Genomic DNA, 15,214 nt, shown 5'->3' with positions numbered 1-15,214 from the left:
CAAACAGCCCTTTCTCCCCTCAATAAGCTCTTAGAATTCAATGAACTGCATCACTGATCTCTTTGGGAGATTTCACAAGTAGCCACTTCAGCAGCTGACTCGATACTTCAATAGATACCTATGCTTTCATGAAATTATCTGTTTGTTTTCTGCAGAGCTGCACAAATAAAGGCCTAGTTTATAAAGGAAAAGCAAAGAGATGTTTTATGTTTATTTGCTATATTTGTTTGGAAAAGGGGAAGAGGCATCCTTTTTAATAAAGTGAAATATTCTGCTTTGTGATAGATAATTGCAAGCATTATTTACTGACAAAGGAAAAAAGAACAGAATAAAATACAAGAATCTGGGCACACAGTTATAGAAACTTGGTGCGGGGAATATAAGGTAATGTTCAATAAAGAGGAAGAAAAAAAGCACTACTTTTTGGATTATTTATCTTTGCCTTTAAGTATATCTGCATATACAGATAAATATGAAAACATAAAGCACATTTACATGTTATGTAAATACAAAATAAGCATATAATAAAGTAATTAAAGAATGTCCCTCTGAAGGTCCAGAAAATAAGAATAGATGAGGTGACAATGGGTCACCTCATACTCTTAAATGACCTACATACTCTTAAAAGGAATTCAACTCCGTTTCTTTAGGGATAGGGAAACTTTAGCACCCAATCTGACATGTATCCAAGAATGTCATCATTAAGAACTGAAGTATAAATATTTTGCAATTTTCTGTGCTCAGCACAATTTGATCCATCTAAATTCGATGGAAGAATACTCAAGGATAAATTTAAACATACAAAATTTAAAATATTTTCATGTATTACTATCTCTGTGGGGAGAGGCATTTAATGCATGATTCTTAGTAGTAACGGGATAATCGTCATTGGTGTTAATCTTGTTTTCCTTGCTGTTATTGGAAAAGAAGACATTAAAAACACCAGAACAGGCCAAACATGCCTACCACATTGGTTATCAAACTGAAAGTGGGAGCATGTGTATGAATATATCGTAGATATATTTGAAAGAGAATATGATGTAAAACCCTATCCTTAAACAGCTTTCATAGTTTCCTTCTTGTTATATCCTTGAAAGAATTTAAAAATGCAAGCTCTTCATCTGGACAGATGGCTAATGCATGTGGGGTTTAATACCTAGGTGTTGGGTTGATGGGTGCAGCAAACCACTATGGCACATGTTATCTACATAACAAATCTGCATGTCCTGCACATGTATCCTGAAACTTAAAAAAAAAAAGAAAAAAAATCAAGATGAGATACGTGGTACTATGACCATGTTGGAACTTTGAATAACATTTTTGTGACGGTGGTGACTATACTTATCTTAACCAATAGCCTTGAAGTGAGCAGATAGATTTCTATGTAAGCACAATTTTCAAAAAATGCAAGTTCCTCATTAGGTCTTCATGATATAAATTAACAGGGAAAAAAAAAAACAACAAATGATTAACAGAGATGATCCTGTTCAATCATTGGCAATAGCTACTACTATTTCTAAGAATGTTATTGTGATATACAGCATAATGGACTCCAGCAGATTTGTAGAACTTGGTATAAAAATTAAAATGTAAATAAGTGAATTAATAAAAGGAAAGAAAATAATCCCATGTTTAATCCTACATATGTATGTATTTGCATCTATTTAAATGCACATTTAGCACTGCGTGTTTCAATTTTCCTCTGATTTATAGTGTGCGCAACTGGAGTCACAATGAATGATGATACACATTTTTTTTTTTAACCATTCCAAGCACATTTTCAGCCATCAATGGGAAAGGATAATAATAAATGCTACATGTATTTGGAGCTTCCTATTGTGCCAACTACCATATTAGGGGCTTCTACACAGGATCTCATTTAATGCTCACAACAGCCTACATGGCAGGTACTACTATCGCTAACATCACCCTCATTATGTCACTGAAAAGCAGTGACAGGACAGTGGGCAGGGCTGGGACTGAAATGTAGCAGCGGACTCCAGGGTCTGCGTGTTTTACCCTCTCTCCTCCACTGTTGGGCACTAGAGGTGAGGGCAAGCTTGGTTAATAAAACCTACACATTTTGAAGGGCAGTATGTTTGGCAGAAATGCCAAAAAAAAAAAAAGACTAAAATTTAATGTGACATGGAGTGTAACTGGTTAAATCCCTATGACCTAGATAATTGGCCCCATCATAATATTCCCTGGGCTCGGCATGGTGGCTCATGCCTGTAATCCCAGTACTTTGGGAGGCTGAGGTGGGTGGATCACGAGGTCAGGAGTTCGAGACCAGCCTGGCCAACATGGAGAAACCCCATCTCTATTAAAAATACAAAAATTAGCTGGATATGGTGGCAGAAACCTGTAATCGAAGCTATTTGGGAGGCTGAGGCAGGAGAACCATTTGAACCCAGGAGATGGAGGTTGCAGTGATCCGAGATGGTGCCATTGCATTCCAGCCTGGGTGAAAAGAGCAAGACTCCATTTCAAAAAAAAAAAAAAAAAATTGTATTATCATTTTCTTTGGTTGCTTCTTCGGAAAGAAATGTTGAAGAATATCCTTCAATTGAAGACAGAAAGGGCTTAGGGGAAGGTCAATGAATAGAATTTTCCATAAAAATGGAAATAGGGCAGTTGGGTGGAGAATGCTAATGTATCCACAGTGGACTTATTTCTTTACCTTGAGTAAGATGAGGGGACCGAGCAAACTCATCACAGGACAGAGAGAGGCAGGCCAGAAGGAGAGGTTGCATGGGGCAACCTGAGCAGGTTTCCTAGTTGCCAATCTCTAGAGAGCCAGACGAGATGAGATGCATTATTCATGTGGGTTTACAGGAGGCTCAACAATGTGGTGATAGAGCTGGGTTTGCTCTCAAACAAGAACTAGTTTGCTGAGAACAGAATTAGCTGTGGAAAAAATTTGCTCTGCCATCTTAAGCACTAAATGATTTTACATCAAGTACTTGGCAATATGTGGTTATGGCATAAAAGGTATATTATATTCTTTATGCATCCAAATGTCCACCGCTGAATAAGAGGCTCAAAAACAAACTCCAAGGAAGCTTAAGTGTTCCAACAAAATACCTCAGCTGGCTAAGGGCCTTAAATTAGGGATATAGCTTGGAATCTGGTGGATTTAAAACCACAGGTGCTGTGACCCTTTTATTTTGTAAAATAAGCATTTCCATGTCAAGTGTATTCCATGTTGATCTTGATCTATTCATTTGTCTATACACTTGCAACATTTCTGAGAACATTTCCAAGAACAGTCATAAAAATACATTTTAGAATAAAGAAAATTATTATTAGACCTAAAGGAAGAGATAGACTATAATATATGAACAGTAGGGAACTTTAACCCCACTTTCAAGTATGGACAAATTATCCAGAGAGAAATCAGTAAGGAAACATCAGACTTAAACTACACTCCAGACCAAAGGCACCTAACAGACATTTATAGAACATTCCATCCAACAGCTTCAGAATACACATGCTTCTCAAGTGCACATGGAATATTCTCCAGGATAGATCATATGTGGCCACAAACAAGTCTTAACAAATTTAAGAAGACAGAGTCAACACCAAGTATCTTTTCTGACAAAAATGCTATTGAATTAGAAATCAACAAGAAAACCTTTGGAAACTTTACAAGTACATGGAAATTAACATGCTCCTGAACCAATCAATCAACAATTTAATGAAATTAAAGAGCAAATTAAAAATTTCCTTGTGACAAATGAGGATGGAAACACATCCTACCAAAACCTATGGAACACAACACAAGCAGTTATAAGAAGGAGTTTAGAGCAATAAACACCCATATCCAAAAAGAAGAAAGATTTCTAATAAAAACCTAACGGTGTACTTCAAGGAACTAGAAAAACACAAACAACCTAAACTCAAAACTGGGAGAAAGAAGAAAACAATAAAGGTAAGAACAGAAATAAACCACACAGAGACTAAACACCAATTCCAAAGATCAACAAAATGAAAAGTTTGTTTTTTAAAAAAATACACAAATCAATAAATCTTCAGCAAGACTAAGAACAAAAGAGAGAAGACTTAATTAAATAAAATCAGAGACAAGAGACAAAACCGTAAGAGATGATTGCGAACAATTACACACCAATAGATTTGATAACAGAAGAAACAGATAAATGCCTAGACACATACGACCTACCTGGATTAAATTAGGAAGACAGAGAAAATCTCAACAGACCAATAATTAGTGATAAAATTGAATCAGTAATAAAAAGTCTCCTATCAAAAAAAAAAAAAAAAAAGCCCAGGATTTTGCTGCTGATTTCTACCAAATGTCTAAAGAACTAATACCAATTCTCCTGAAACTAGTCCACAAAATTAAAGAAGAAGGAATGCTTCCAAATTCACTTTACTAGGCCAGCAAAACTGGACAAGAACACAACAACAAAAGAAAGCTATAGGCCCACATCCCCGATGAACATAGATATCAAAATTCTCAACAAGATACTAGAAATGCAACAGCACACTAAAAAGATCATTCACTATGATCAAACAGGATTCATCCCAGGGATGGAAGAATGATTTAATACATGGAAATATATAAATGTGACATATCACATTAATAGAATCAAGGATGAAAACCATATCATCATTTCAATAGATTCTGCAAAGAATTTGGTAAAATTCAACATCCCTGCATGATAAAACAAAAAAACTCTCAACAAATTAGGTATAGGAAGTATGTACCACAACACAATAAAAGCCATACATGACAAACCCACAACTCCACAGCTAATATCATACTGAACAACAGGAAAGCTAATAGCTTTTACTCTAAGGTCGGGAACAAGACAAGGATGCCCACTTTCACCACTTCTATTCAACACAGTACTGGAAGTCCTAGTCAGAGTGATTAGGCAAGAAACAAACACAAAAGGCATTCAAACTGGAAAGGAGAAAGTCAAATTGTCTCTGTTTGCAGAGATGGCATGATCATATAAATGGGCAGCCCTAAAGACTCCACACATAAAACAAAGCCTGTTAGAATTAATAAATGAATTCAATAATATGGCAGGATACCAAATCAACACACAAAAATCTGTAGCACTTCTATACACTATCTGTACAGAAATGTACTAAATGAAAAAATCAAGAAAATAATTTTATGTATAATATTAATAGCTACAAAAAATTAGGTAGAAATAAACTTAACTAAGGAGATAAAAGGTCTTTACACTGAAAACTATCAACCTTCAATTAAAGAAATAGAAGAGGACACAAATAAATGAAAATATATCTCATGCTCATGGGTTATGACAATTAATATTGTTAAAATGGCCATACTACCCAAAGTGATCTACAGATTTACTACAATCCCTACCAAAATACCAAAGATATTCTTCACAGAAATAGAAAACCTATACTAAGATTTGTATGAAAACAAAAAAAAGGCCCTTAATAGCCAAAGCAATCTTGAATACACAGAACAAAACTGAAGGCATCACACTATGTGACTTCAAAATATATAACAAAGCTAGAGTAACCAAAACAGCATAGCACTAGCAGAAAAACAGACACTAGACTAATGGAACAGACTAGAGAGTTCAGAAATAAATTCATGCACCTACAGCCAACTTATTTTCAACAAAGGTACCAAGAACGTACATTGGGGAAAAGACGATCTTTTCAATAGACAGTGTTGAGAAAATTGATATCCACATGCAGAGGAATGAGACTAGACCCCTAATTCTCAGCATATACAAAAATCGTCTCAAAATGAGTTAAAGACTTAAATGTAAAACCAGAAACGTTGAAACAACTGAAAGAAAACATAGGTAAAATGCTTCACAACATTGGGCTAGGCAAGAATTTTTAAAATAAGACCTCAAATGCACAGGTAATATTAATATTAATAAGCAAGCTATTAGTATTAATAGACTGAGGAGACAATCTATAGAATGGGAAACGATATTTAAAAATGATACATCTAACAAGTGGTGAACATCCAGAATGTATCAGAAACTGCAACAACTCCATAGCAAAACGAAAAACAAAAACCCCAAATAACCTGATTTTAAAATGTGCAAAAGACCTTACTTGACATTTCTCAATACAAGATATACAGGTATATAAAATAGGCTAAACATAACTAATCATCAGGGGAATGTGAATCAAAACCACAAAAACTACCTCACTCCAGTTAGAATGGCTACTGTCAAAAAGAAAAAGAAAAGTGTTGGCAAGGACGTGGAGGAAAGGGTGCACTTATATACTGCTCATGGCATTATAAACTAGTTCAGCCACTATGGAAAACAATATGTTGGTTCCTCAAAACATTAAAAATAGAGTTACCATGTGACCCAGCAATCTCACTCCTAGGTATATACCCAAAGAAAATTAAATCAGCATGTTAAAGAGATACCTGCACACTCACATGTTTATTGTAGCACTATTTACAATAACCAAGATATGGAATCAAACTAAGTGTCCAACAGTGGGCGAATGGATAAATAAAATGTAACACATATACAAAACAGAATGCTATTCAGCCATTTAAGAAAAATGAAATCCTGTCATGTGTGATAACATGGATGGGCCTGGAGGACATCATGCTAAGTAAACTAATCCAGGCACAGAAAGAGAAATACCACATGAACTCACTCAAACATGGAATCTAAAAAAGAAGCTGATATCATAGAAGCAGAGAATAGAATAGTGGTTACCAGAGACTGGTGAGGGGAGGAGGATGAATGGGGAAAGAATGGCCAATGGATACAAAGTTACGATGAGACAGGAAAAGTGAATTCTGGTGTTCTATTGCATAGTAGGGTGACTATGGTTAACAGTAAAATATTGTATATTACAAAATAGCTAGAAGGGAGGCTTTTCAATGTTCTCACCACAAAGACATGACAAACGCATGAGGTGATGGATACACACACTGCCCTGACTGGATCATTAGTATACAGCATACATATGTATCAAAACATCCAATATTGTGTCCCATGAACATGTACATGTGTCATTACAATGTGTCAATTAAAAAATTAAATGAGTAATTTTTGTAAAATTTGAGAGCTTTTTCTATTATAATTTTAACTGATAGAGCATGTCTGGTGTTGAGGGCAGAATCTGCTAATGTGTAATTATGGTTCCATAGTGCTGTGCCTTCTGGTAATGTCTTAATTATTCTTAAGTTCTAGCTTTTGGTATTATATTACATGAAGCCCATTCAATGTGCAGTTGAAATCTAATACTTGGCTTCTATTCTTTTCAACATTGCTATGCTTAATGACATAATTCCACGTATGAGGTGACACATCTTCCAGTAATTGGGGTGCATCATCCAGGTCAAGGCCAGCTTTGTAATTTTCAGCATGTGTATCCCTAGTTGACATGACATTAATAAACATGGTTTCATGATCTATCTGTACAAAGGGACGACAGTTACAATATTTTTGAATTTTACCAATAAACTGCTCTCCCATCAAACGCTCTGTCTTCCTTCAACGAAACAATTAGACTTCTTATTTACACCCTTTTAAGTGAATCCACACAGGTAAGCATCTGAAATTTCTCTTTCGTTCTAAGATGACATTTATCGTTGGGTTGATTTAAAATTTCTGACCAGGACCTTAACTTTTCAGCCTAAAAAAAGTGAAAATTTAAACTAACAGGTTATGGAGTATCTTATTCGACTTGCTCCAATAGGGAGCACTTGATTTTAAAATTTTGAGTAACAGCACTTAATAAGTAATAAACTACTGATAATTCACATATTTGTGAACTCAAATAATTTTAATTAAAATATTTTTGATACTAGGACTATTATTTATATCACAATGAATAACAGTAATATGATTTTATGAACATGCAGGTCCTACGTAATCCCTCTATCACTTCATTAAACACTGGGCTCTTCTTGCAGAGGATTCAGCTTTTTTTAAAGACTATTTTCTCCACTTGTGTAACTATTTTCACCACATTCTTTTTTCTTTTTATGTTGCAGTACTTGTGGTGTTCATGAAGATATTTAGCAAGTTTGCTCCTTGCAATGTATCTATGATAATTCTTTCTTTATTACAAGCTGACACATACATCACAGAAAGCTTGTTTTCAACACTCACTTCGAATAGCATTTATCCAAAAGAAAATTCATCTGACTATCATCACAGCAGATGTTGGCCATTTTCACTGGTTTATAAAAATGCATTTAAGGGGTTTCAGAGTCAAGTGTTTGTGTTGATCAAATAACTCCTAAATTGACATTCATACGTTTGAGTGTGAAATAAAAATTCATGTTATTTATTTCTGCTTAATAGACTTTACCACAAGCAAATTCATGAGACCCACACATTCCTTGTTTCACTGTACTCCTTATTTTACAAGCTCTGGTTTTGACAAGCCTCATCTCAGATGAAATGTATATTTTATCTAAATAGACGCCTTAGTTAAATGTGTGCCTCTTTACATTTTCATCATGCAGGACATAAATGCCCAAATATTGGGGGGATGGTCATATAAAAGTAAGTCTGTCATTTCTGCTGCAGTTCACACAGTTCTGCTTCCTCATCTAGGGAAAGGACACTGGTGGCCTTCCTCTCTGTTATACTACCCCCTCCCCGTTAATGGTCCTGCAAGAAAGATGTGGCTGTCGTGTCTGGTGATGGGTACTCTCCGGGAGCTCTGTGAACCAGGGACCATCTGTGGCACAAAGTGACCCTTTCACCTTTTCCTAGGCTGCCACATCTCTGGAGCCACCATGCTGGCTCTGTCTCCCTCTTGGAGTCCTCGGGCAGGTGGGCACTGCTGTACTTTCTATCTGCCTCCCTGTTCAAAGCACTTTATATCTGCCTCCCTATTCAATGCCTGGGGCCAGGGATGCAGACAGTGCTGTTCTCAGAGCCCACACCCTTTTGCTGGACCTAGGTGAGGGACAAAGGTCTTTGGCTCTTATCTTGCAATGGCTGGCAGAGTTAGGTCTGGGGCGGGAGGATGGGGACCCCCTGTAGACCATGTTCTCTAACACAGCCTTGGGTGATAGCATGCCTGTTCAACTTCATGAAATCCTATTTATTTCCTGTGTCAATAGAGAAATTTGTTTCTGTCACCATCCACAAGCCTGGAGTACAGGAGAGGTGTGGAGTAGGACTTGGGTACCCTGCTCCTTGAACGTTACATAGATGTTCCTGTATTCATGCTCAGGAGGTCTCTAACATTATGGCTAGGTAGCTTTTTGGGTTAGGAAAGCCTGGAGGACCTGTTTGACTATGAAAAGGTAGACAGTAGTCCTCATCTGAGCTGGTACCCAAGATTTAAATTCATCTTCATAATAAAGTAACAGGCGTGGATGGATTACTTATGACAGCTAAGAAGAAAGGAGAGATGAAGAAGGAAGGTCTAGAGGAGAAATGGGAAAAGATGGCGGTAGGTGAAATCTTAGGGGAAAAGCTAATTGAGAAATCCCCTTTGGTGGGAAAGTTAAGGGATCTAACTTCCCTTATCTTCCATGTCTGAAGTTTTTTTCTGGTCTTCTCCATGCAGTTATCTCCCTGTCTATCTCTCAGCCCTAGAATAGTCTCTTACTCAGGATAACGTTAGTGGTGTTTTGAGTAAGGAAAGCCCAGGGATGAGGTCAGCATGGGGCAGAGCAGGGCAGAAAGAGTAGATTGGCCACCAGAGCCAGAGTCATGCCCATGAACCCAAGCTGGTAGAGAATACAGCTGTAGCACTGAATGAGGAGTGATCACACTCATACCTTCCCTTGGTGTGATTCCATCCACATCCACACCTTTCCATGCCCCCACTTGCTACCCATAAAAGAGAGGAAGGCCACTTTAGCGGGGACATAGGCAGGAGAGTGAGGGGCAACTCAATCCCTCATTTCAATGTCTGTTTTTTTTTTTAAAATATGCATGTAGCCTGTATGATATTACCTTCCAATACCGGTTAATTTTTCAGATGTTTATGTCTTTATCTGAAACAAAATTGAACATGCTTAAGGACAAGGAGTAGATTTTAAGCCTCTTTGAATCTGCCAGTACATCTAGCACACAGAGCATCTTCAACAGATATTATTTAACAGGATATAGAAGACCATGAAGCTCCAGAGATGAAAATAAATGTCTATTTTGTTTTAAATGATGATTTTACAAATGTAGTCAACGAAGCCCCGGATCTAAGGTAAGACTGCCTAAGTATGAAAGTTGTTTATTTATTTGTTTATTTATTTATTTATTTAGATGGAGTTTCGCTCTTGTTGCCCAGGCTCGAGTGCAGTGGCATGATCTCGGCTCACTGCACCTCCACCTCCCGGCTTCAAGTGATTCTCCTGCCTCAGCATCCTGAGTAGCTGGGATTACCGGTGCCTGTCATCATGCCCAGCTAATTTTTGTACTTTTAGTAGAGACAGGGTTTCACCATGTTGGCCAAGCTGGTCTGAAACTCCTGACCTTAAGTGATCCACCCGCCTTGGCCTCCCAAAGTGCTGGGATGACAAGTGGGAGCCACTGCACCTGGCCTATTTGTTTATTTTTAATAGAGACGGGTTCTGACTATGTTGCCCAGTCTGGTCTTGAACTCCTAGGCTCAAGCAATTCTCTCATCTAGGCCTCCCAAAGTGTTCAAATGATAGGTGTGAGCCACTATGCCCAGCCTCTATGAAGGTTTAAAGGCTGGTTCCACACAGCCTGTGTGACCTTGGCATATTACTCAACATCTCTGTGCCTTGGTTTTCTGATCCAAAAAGCAAGCATTGAACATTGTAGCAGCATCTCCTTCCAAGGACTGTTCTGGGGGTTGGTAAAATACCCAAAGCATTTGGCACACTCCCTGGAAGCAGTTACAAGCTACATGCGTCCCCACCAAAGGGGATTTCTCAGTTAGCTTCTCCTTTTAGGCTCCACCTACCACCATCTTTTTCCATCTCTCCTCCAGCCCTTTCTTCATCTTACCATTGTTTGTCCAGCCTTACATGCTTGTTTCTATGACACCATCTAATAATTCCCTAATTGTTGAGGCATGTCTACTTTTCTTCATTCCCAAGTGTTGACCCCTGGAAGGGAAGCAACTGGCCTTCGATCTTCCTGCCCCACTTCTCTTGCAGTATTATCTGGAAATGCTTTATGAATTGTACTGAAAGACCTCCAGCTGGTGGTCTATTCTTAAGGGCAGAAAGATAAGACCAGTTGCTCCAGTCCCCTCAGCCACCCATCTGAGCTAAAAGCCAGAGGCCACGAACATTTTAAGTCTGGTAGGCCTCATAAGAACCTGTCCTCTTCTTTGAAGGAATCAGGGTATCTGCTTTAGGCCTGCAAGCCTCTTAGAGGTCTGTACCAGAGGTCTCCAGCATGGGGGTATGTACAACACAGATGACCCCTACAAAGATACTTGGAAGCAAACTTAGAATGTTTTTTTACAGCTACTGGATAACTATATTTAATCTTTACTTCTTTGTAATCTCCATTTTTATGGGTGTTATACTAGACAGAATTTAATATATATGATGTCTTTAATACCTAAATAAAAAGACATATACACATATTAAAGGCATTGTCTCATACATTCAGGTTGTGATACAGTTTCTGTGGCTGTGAAAATGTGAAGACATGAAATTATATGAATCAGATATAGACACAGGTGTAACCTTGGTGGATGCAGGGAAGAGAGAGTTTGTAGCTTTATGCTTAGGAGCTGGAGAGAGGTAGCTTCTCCTCCTCCACTTGTGCTCCTAAGAGGTCATCCAGGCACTTCTGGAAATTTCCATTGTATTATGTCAATCAGCATGTTTTCTCAAAATTGCCTTAAGTTCAAAGGTGCAGGCTGGGTTGGGGTCTTGAACATCTGAATGTCACAATCGTAGCACATCTCTGCCACAGCTATTACCAGGAAAAGCCCCCAGCAAATGGGTTTCACCTTTGAAGCAGTTAGATGGTACTATTGCCTTCCTCATAGGCGGTAGGAAAAAAACACTTGTTCATTCTGGATAGCTCTCCACTGATGGCTTGGAGCAGGGGACAGCAAATTTTTCCTGTCAAGGGCCAGATAGTAAATATTCTTGGTTTTGCCAACCATATGGTCTCTGTCACAGGCACTCCACTCTGCCCCTGCAGGGCCCAAGCCACCGTGGATGATAAATAAATGAATGGGTATGGCTGCATCCCAATAACTTTATTTATGGATACTGAAGTTTGAATTTCATATAATTTTAACATATTACAGAACATTAATCATCTTTTGATTTCCCTCCCCAACCATTTAAAAATGCAATCATCATTCTTAGCTCATGGGCACTACTAAAACAGATGGTGACCTACAACTGGCCCATGGGCCGTTGTTTGCTGATGCTGACTCAGAGAAATCACTATCACACTAGAGTTGTTTTTTTTTTTTCTAAGTGTGGATATCTTCCTTGTGTTTAATGTGATATAAATGAATTAAGGTTTTTTTTTTTCTTATGTAGCTAATTTTTCATTAAGCTCCTGGAAGTTTATTAATAAGGGATAATTCTAAGAGCATATGAATATGGAACAGAGAATCAACATAATCTCTTTTGTTGTCAGTTTTTATTCAAATTAGATATTGAATGTCACTGTGGTTATCTTCTTCTTTTATAAGATGTGCATAAAAATAAAATTACCTTACTTAATAACATGCAAAAACTAAATGCTAAAGTAGTCCAACTCCAGGCAGGAGTGGATCTAACAGGCTGTAGGTGAAAAAAATTCTGACAGAAGAATAAATGGGCATTCTTTTTCATCAAAACCAAGATATGTATTATTAATATGGGGTCGCATTTATGATATCAAAAATAAAATAAAGAGTATTTTGTGCCTTTCTCCCTATGATTCAGTGAAATACTGAAATGTAAATATCAATAATCAACTATAAAAGCAGCTTGGCTCGCCTTGATTTCAAAGCATGTAATTTAGCATCATAATGCAGTTTAAGAAAATTGCCATGCTCTACTTAGTGGTCACTAGAAATTCCAATAGTCTGAGGATGTAGAGATCTGCATGCCAGGTTCCGAAGCAGAGCGCCAGCTCTGCCAGCCTCAGTCTCTGCTGGCGCTCAGACATATCATTAGGAAAGAAGGAGAGAGCTGTACTGTCTGTAGACCAGCAACACAGTCATTCCAGTTTACTTAGCAATGTGCAGCTTGATAATAAATGCAATTCTCAACCTGTTTTTAATTACATCGATTTTAGAGTTAAGATAAGTGTTCTCTAGCAATCTAATTATGACATTTGACAGATTATGTTGCAAATGGCTCCAGATACTGGAAAACACTTGCATTTTGTCATGTGACCTGTGGTTGTATTCAATTGAAAATATATATTTAATCTAGGAGAGCTATATAATTGATTGAACCATTTGCAATTGCCAACATCCAACCTTCACACAATAATTCTGTGATTCAATCTATTAGTGTGTATGAAATAAATTGTCTGCCTTTAAAAATATGCTGCATGTTTAGCAAATATGTTTTTGTTCCAAGCTTGTCAAATAGGTAGACAATATCATGAAAAAAACTTACCATCATCAAGCATATGTCTTTCACGTCCTACGAATGACTACGTCCTCAGGGTACTTATATTCATTATATAAGTGAATAATGATCTGCTAAACATTAGTGTTGCTTCTTTCAATTTTTCTCTTTGACAAAATGAGCTTACAATCGCCATTTGCCTCCTTTCATTCAGATTATAACAAGGTAGCCTGAATTAAAGTCATACTCTGTTTCCACCATTATCATTACAGACATTGATAGAAGCAGGTCACAGAGCTTGTGGGGCCAGCGGACACACAGACACACACCTTTCATTTGGGAGTGTTACTGAAGCTCCCATGCACAGCCCACCCCCTGTGGACAGGCCACCCAGTGGGGTCCTGATTACACACCTGTGCTCGTGCGGTAGGTGCCGGTGTGTGCTGGCGGCAGAGGGTCCCCCTGGCTCTGGCTGAGACTCCTCATAGGGGGCTTCTGATAGACGCGGTCTTCGTAGATGGGATCTATGTGGTGTTCTGGGGACTGCAGGGCCCGCAGCTCCGGGCCCAGGTGCCCATGTTGGCTGCTGTATGAGGCTCGAGACCCAGCTGAAATAAATTAACAGAGAGGCATCAAGGCTCAGGCGACCTCTAAACAGAACTTGATTAATCAAAGACATATTCAAATTTTTTGGACAAAATTTTTGAAATTCTCAGGAAATCAAATGAATAACATGAAATGGCAGCAATACGTCAATCTAATCAGCTTATCGGCATCACCCAGCTGCCTGGCTTTGCGACCAAACATGATCTCACTCTAAAAATGATGTTTCTGAGATAAACCCACATGGAACAAGACCGGTGAAATGTTACTTTTCTCAAAACCTAATGAATGTAGCTAGGTTCTTCACTAAAGGAATCAGGTAGTCAATCCTAAAAATCTCTTATTAGCCCATAGTCCTTGCAGCTTAAATTGTACAAGAGAAATCATTTTAAATGATGAGCTACGATGGCAAAGCCATTTTGATGTTGTTCCTAAAAAAATGAACTAGAATTTGTTCCCATCAGCAGTATTTCCCTGGGAAAAGGATAAACCAAAATGTTTGAACTTACAACAGCTTAAATCCCCGAGAGAAGCAGATATTAAAGAAAAAGGTTTCAAGTTATATTTTCCTTTACTCTGACCCTCTTAAGTTGAAGCATTTACATTTAGTCTGCCTCTCTCTGAAAAAGTTAGGAATGATTGCCACTACCTGGTTTAATGTATAAATTGCGGCTACACATCACTTTGTAGTATTTATAAATCCTTATTTGTCTCACTTCATTGCATGGTATGGGAAGAGGTGTTGATGTGAGGCAATGCTATGGACCAGAGAACCATGAGAAGGTCTTGGAAGAAAGGAAGCCTCTGTACATCAGGAAATAAGACTTTAGGGCGGGCGAAGAGGCTGGCTTGACAGACAGGAAAGAGGACGCTGACTGAGGGCCAATATTTTATCTGAGGTACAGTCAGAACCACTGGAGCAGAAACATCAGGGGAATCATTTGCACTGGGGCAATGAGATGGCCTTGGGGCATCAAGGAGAGGTGGCATCTTCCATGTTGAATACAGAACACAGACAGGAACCAAAGGAGACAATGGCTGATTTTGGGAATAAGCCTTCAGCTACATCCTACAACTAATCCCCACATGGAGTACTGGGATTTAACTGGCAACTGTCTTTCAGCAGCCCTAGTTCAGCCTCTC

The 15,214-nt window shown here is 38.2% G+C and overlaps 1 protein-coding gene across 3 annotated transcripts in view; it reads right to left on the bottom strand.

Annotated features, from left to right (window-relative positions):
• CTNND2 (catenin delta 2) overlaps positions 1–15,214 on the bottom strand; it is a 414,955-nt gene that overhangs the window by 382,018 nt on the left and 17,723 nt on the right. For all 3 annotated transcript variants that reach the window (XM_017888565.1, XM_017888568.1, XM_017888566.1), the window contains exon 2: positions 13,882–14,076. In XM_017888565.1, the coding sequence (XP_017744054.1) occupies positions 13,882–13,954 (73 nt within the window). In that variant the 5' untranslated portion in view covers positions 13,955–14,076. The remainder of the gene's footprint in view (positions 1–13,881; positions 14,077–15,214) is intronic.

The sequence above is a fragment of the Rhinopithecus bieti genome, unplaced genomic scaffold, assembly GCF_001698545.2.
Source record: "Rhinopithecus bieti isolate Rb0 unplaced genomic scaffold, ASM169854v2 scaffold_17184, whole genome shotgun sequence".
Lineage (NCBI taxonomy): Eukaryota > Metazoa > Chordata > Mammalia > Primates > Cercopithecidae > Rhinopithecus > Rhinopithecus bieti.
Note: the sequence above shows the minus strand (reverse complement) of the source record. Positions and strands in the feature narration are given on the sequence as shown.